This window comes from Adiantum capillus-veneris, chromosome 3 (genome assembly GCF_014529385.1).
Source record: "Adiantum capillus-veneris isolate H3 chromosome 3, ASM1452938v2, whole genome shotgun sequence".
Classification (NCBI taxonomy): Eukaryota; Viridiplantae; Streptophyta; class Polypodiopsida; order Polypodiales; family Pteridaceae; genus Adiantum; species Adiantum capillus-veneris.
The window spans coordinates 130,093,094-130,098,536 of NC_140933.1; the positions used below are offsets into that span (position 1 = coordinate 130,093,094).

At 40.7% G+C, this 5,443-nt stretch overlaps 1 protein-coding gene across 1 annotated transcript; it reads right to left on the minus strand.

Annotated features, from left to right (window-relative positions):
• Window positions 1–646: 646 nt before the first annotated feature.
• LOC147461717 (ubiquitin-conjugating enzyme E2 2) lies at window positions 647–4,120 on the minus strand. Its single transcript, XM_086509184.1, has 6 exons — window positions 3,795–4,120; window positions 2,295–2,320; window positions 2,129–2,218; window positions 1,913–2,001; window positions 1,674–1,836; window positions 647–784 (listed from the first exon to the last, which is right to left on the minus strand). Exons 1-5 carry the CDS (start codon window positions 3,917–3,919, stop codon window positions 1,708–1,710), a joined length of 459 nt encoding a protein of 152 aa, XP_086365310.1. The 5' UTR covers window positions 3,920–4,120; the 3' UTR covers window positions 647–784; window positions 1,674–1,707.
• Window positions 4,121–5,443: the final 1,323 nt, after the last annotated feature.

Below are 5,443 nucleotides of genomic sequence, written 5' to 3' on the forward strand. Positions count from 1 at the left end.
CATCCAGGAGTATGGTCCCCCAATCAGCCGCATCCGGAGAAAACCGAGTATAATAGCCTCGTGCACTGCAGCAACAGAGCAACGGATAGATAACCAATCCCTGCCTTAACCCTAAGCAAGAGAGAAAAAGTTTCTGCACTTCTAGCATTAATTTAATCCTGCCATACTCCTGGCAAAGCTAAACCTGCATTCATGTATTTTTGAATAACTTATAAGAAGAGGGGCCCAGTAGTCCCAAAAAAATGAGGAATCACTACCTTTCTATTAAGCTAAAGATTAACGCCTTTCTGTTAGTGCCACGATAAACACCTTTCCACTAGGGTCACGAAAAAGGCTTTTCTAATAAGGCAACGATAAATGCCTTCCAATTGAGGCCAAGATAAGCGCTTCAAACATTTCCCAACAAGAGCCTAGTATGCAACTCACCTGTCCAATTCAATCACCACCTTTCACTTCTCGATGCCAAACCAAAAGACCAAAACAAATTCCAAAAAAATAAACAGCACAAGTTGAAGTTCGAGGTTCAGGTCCTTCGCTGATAAAATAAGCACCAACTATGTTCTTTGCATCAAGATATGATGTTTACTATAATACAAAGCCTCAGAAGACTTATTGATTTGAGTTCCTGTGCCTTCAGCTAATAGACCAGAAGTCCAAGCTAATCCATTACACAGCCTTGCTTGACATAAGAGAAAGTAGCTCTTTCGAGGTAAATAGAAGCTGAAAGAAAACAAGAGACCATCCTTGGCCTCGCAACAACCGGTCTGAAACACTCCACAAAGCCCTGCATTGAAAAAGCTGCATCATGAAGCAATATACAATAGAAAGACGTCTGTGGCACAGGTATACGATGCATGCACATTCCGACATGCAAACTACGCACATGAAAGAATTCCAGCATCGTTGAGGAGTTTACATTAGTCTCACCATCCCATTAGACAAAAACACGCTCTTGATATTATCTACTTGCAAAAACACATGAACCCGCTATTTCACATTAAATTGCTCAGGTTCGAGGCGTAGATGACTAGTCTATAAGTATTTCATAGTTAATTCCATAAACACAGCTTAGCCATTCACGAATAGATTTTGATCTCCACAATCAATTATAAACCACTGACAACTGAAAAAATGGAAGGCAGTGATCCTAAGAGAACTCATCGTCCCCTACTCATAAAAGCTTTCCTAAATCTCAATCGTTTGTATTGCTTTTGGACTAGACAGCAACGTTTGCTTCATTAGATCATGGGTTTACTGTCTCATGATAGTTACTGTTCTCATCGTACATTTTTTTTTACATTCCTTGTTGCTTTCTTTTTGGTTTTATTTGACAAGCATTGATGTGTTGACCACATGCATAGCATCCTTACGTGAGAATGGTAGAGAACATTCGTTAAGATATAAAAAAATCATAGAGCTTCACAAAATTTGATTTTATGGCACAATGCATGATTAAAATCCCCCAGAAGCCCAAGGCTCACTGAGAATCACAAGATTCTAGCCATCACAACACTAGCAGCAAAAAGCAAGAGTATAAGTACCGATAGCACAGAATGGGCAAGTGCAAAACCCGATTAAAAAAAAACAGCATCTTCAAATATAAACAGCCATCTATCCGACAGAAAACAAAGGCCTTGTTTCCATATAAATAACACTAAAAGGAGATCACCAACCTGCCCAGACATGCAACCCGGTCATTCAACCTGTCTACTCAGCTGTCCAGCTCTGCTCCACAATTTCACGAACTTTTCTGTTATATTCCCGACGATTTTCACTGTACATGCGAGCAGCTTCGGAATTTGCTGGAGAGTTTGGATTTGGATCACAAAGTAGAGACTGCACCAAAAAACATATTACTGCATCTGATTCATTGGAAGTAAAATACATTTTGGCGTGCCTGCCTAAATACTACCTGAATTGATGTCAGAATTGCAGCAACATCATAAATAGGGCTCCATTGATTTTGCAGTATGTCCAAGCAAATGCTTCCATCAGCATAGACTTGAGACAAAGAATACACGCTAGGATTCAGCCCTAACTTTTAACTTGAAAAAGAAGGTAACCTTTCTGTAAACTAAGCTTACACATAAGGCAAAAATTTCCAAAACACACAAAAGAGCACACTCACTATTGGGATGAAACATCCTGGAAACAAAGCGAACAGTAGGAGGCTTGTTGGGATAATCTTCTGTGAATTGCAAAGTGAGCTTGAACGTACCTGGTGTCCAGCATACTCATTAAAAACAAGAAAAAACAGAAAGTTCAAATAGAACTTCAGCTTGCTAAACACATACCTCCATCCCATGGGGTGTCATCAGGCCTACAAAACATCACAATACAAAACAAGGCATATGTCAGGGAACAACCTTTCAAAAGAATGTCGAAAAGAAACCAAACAGGGACAGATTATCCACGAGAACAACTTGGAGTAAAGGCAAAATCCCCGTTACAATTCAGTTCTGGTTGAGCAAACAAACCGGACCGGTCTTGAAGTTTCTGGTGTACTACTATCAGCGAGTACTTCAATATCCCTAGTCTCATGAGTTTGTAGCTAGCTCTTCCTTTCTCAATGTTTCAAACACACACACACATGTAGGCAACTTAAAGGAGTCAAGTAAGTGAGGTTTGAGTGCACCTGTAAGAAGCATAAATGTATAAAAACTGAGGGGTGTGCTTGAAAGAACACTTTGCTAAGAAACACCCACATCAATAGCATAATTGCTCATTGTCTTGCACAGAAATCAACCATCTGGTCCACAATCCACGTGCATAAATTCTGCTTCAACTACAATACCTCAATAGGGTGATCCACGATCCTTCCCTACCTAGTCAAAGAATACACGGTCTGTGTCATGATGGTCACCTTCCCTTCGAGTGGAATCACCAACTATCATGTTGAATTGCCTTACAAGGAGTTCCTCATATCTACTGACTTATTATTCTGTCCAAAAGACTATCCACATGTAGCAATCCAGTCAAGCTAGTAGGAGCAGAATTGTAATAATGAATCTTGAGTCTCTACTATTTTCGGTAAAATCAGCCTCACACTTTATTGACTGCAGTGCAATAACGTCCGACTATATCATACAGACAAAATGAGACTGATTCTCTACTAAATCCCAAACGAACAATAGGCAAAACCCTACTGTGCACTCACCTGATAAAAGGAAGCTCGAAACTCACCCTCTACATGACTTCCAATCTAAAATGATTTTCTCACTAACATCCCACAACTACGGCAGTATCCAACTGCTTTTGTGATTGAATAAAATAAGTTCCGCAGCTGATTTTGATGACTTACGCTCACAGAAGCAGGTCAAAGAGATTCCATTCACAATCTGGCCTAATAAGATGACAAAAGTCTAGTTTGAAAATTCTTGCTAAACCATCAAAAAAGCAATCATGTGTTCCTACAAACACAGTGGTGATTCTTTTGAAAGCCCAGAATCTACATCATCTTACAACATTTGAAAAATCTCTCTGATCGCCGTGACCTAATCCTCGGACCTCAAAATATAGAAAGCATAACTCACGTCCCAGAAAAACAGGGTTTACAGGGGTAAATATAATTAGGTCTTTCAACAGCATGCGGTCTTATTTGGTTTCAGGCCTGAGTCTTTCATAAAGGACACCTGCTAGCCATAGAACGCTTAGGGTCAAGAAGCTGAAGTGTTTTGTAGTAATGCGAAATCCATACTAAACGATTTAAGGGGGGGATCTTAAGCTCGAGACAGATTGTAGAATAACAGCAGAGGCATTACTATCGTAAACGCAAGAAGGATGTACAAGCTTACCCGAAGATGACAGCATTCCAGAGCATGATGTTGTTGTCCTGGGGTGCACCGCTGATGCCCGCAGGAGGATCGTGCTGAAGCCGCTTAAAGTCGCGCATCAGGCGCTTGCGAGAAGGGGTGGACATGGTGAGCAGGCAGAAACAGCACCAAAAAATCTTCTTCGTGCCCTCTCTCTGACTCTCTCTCTCTCTCTCTCTCTTTCTTTTTCTCTCCCTCTTTTAGATAAACTGCCGCACAATCGCAACGAGATCTGCACCCCTGTGTTACACCGCTTCCTTCAAACAAGAGAATCGCAGACTCGAAAGCAGACCTTTCTCCTCCATAGCCACTACATACGACAATGCCCTAAAACTCTTCACTGGCAAAGAGAAGAAAGGGACAAGCAATTATGAACTTTGGTTTCAACTTACCCCTAAGAAGTATCTCACATGTGTGATGAACTAAAATAAGCGCAAGAAGTTGGGCGTCGGGACATGTTACAAAGATGTGAGTGCACTCTAGTTCAAAACTCCTCCGATACAAATGTGATGTTCCGATGATAGGAAGTCGACTCTTGCGCTACCCGGCATGAAACGGTATCGTAAAATCTTTGGCAATTACAATTGTGAAGTTGATCTTCACATTCTTGAAGGAGGATAACAAGAAATGTGAATGATGTGAAATTCATCTCGATTTTGAACATGTGAGGTCCACTTTAGGCAAGCATTCTTTGTGAGAATTTTCTCCATGTTGCCTTGTAGGCGTCACACACACACACACACACACACACACACACACACACACACAGAGAGAGAGAGAGAGATGAAGCACTTAAGAGTACTCCCCTATACTCCTTATTCTCATTGCAATAAAGAAATGATGGTGTTAGTGAGGGTGGGCGTTCGAAATTGTCGACATACGGTCCCAATTAAAAGCTGATGTGCCTTGAAGCACTCAATGGATATAAATACAAGATATATAGAGTCTGTAGCTATACTCAATTCCCATAAGCACTCAACAATGTGCAAACTACTTGGAGTGTAGATCTTTTCTGAGAGGATTTGCAGGGTTTATGTGGATGAAAAAAAGCTGACGTGAGTGTCCTCCCGAATGAAATGATATTTAACATGGATATGCTTTGTCTTCATATGGAACGTCCAATGTCATGCCAATTGGATAGTCCTTTGACTTTCATGATGCAAATTTGGAACCTCTACATGTTCAAGTCTCCCAGTACATGAATAAGCCAGATAGATTCCTTGATGTTGGCTCTAGTGCAATAATATACTCAACTTCTTTGGTAGAGTGAGATGTACAATTTTCCAAGCAAGTCTCCATGAAACTGCATAACCTTAATGTAAAGACATAGCCCAAGGTAGACCACATGTTGCCCACATTCCCTGCATAATGTACGTCCATGTAGCCAATAAAACATGCTTCTTTGTCTTCAAAGTAACTAATTGCAACTCCTTCATACCAATCAAGTATCTCATCCCACCTTTCATTGCCACCCAATGCTTCTTGCCAACAGGTTTTCATAAAACTACTAACCACTCTCGATGATGCAAATACTATGTTTGCATCAGTCCCAATCATGGTACACATCAATTAACCAAATGGCAATGTATTTTTGTGGCGAGCATTTTTTGGCTACCACTTTTTGGGAATCA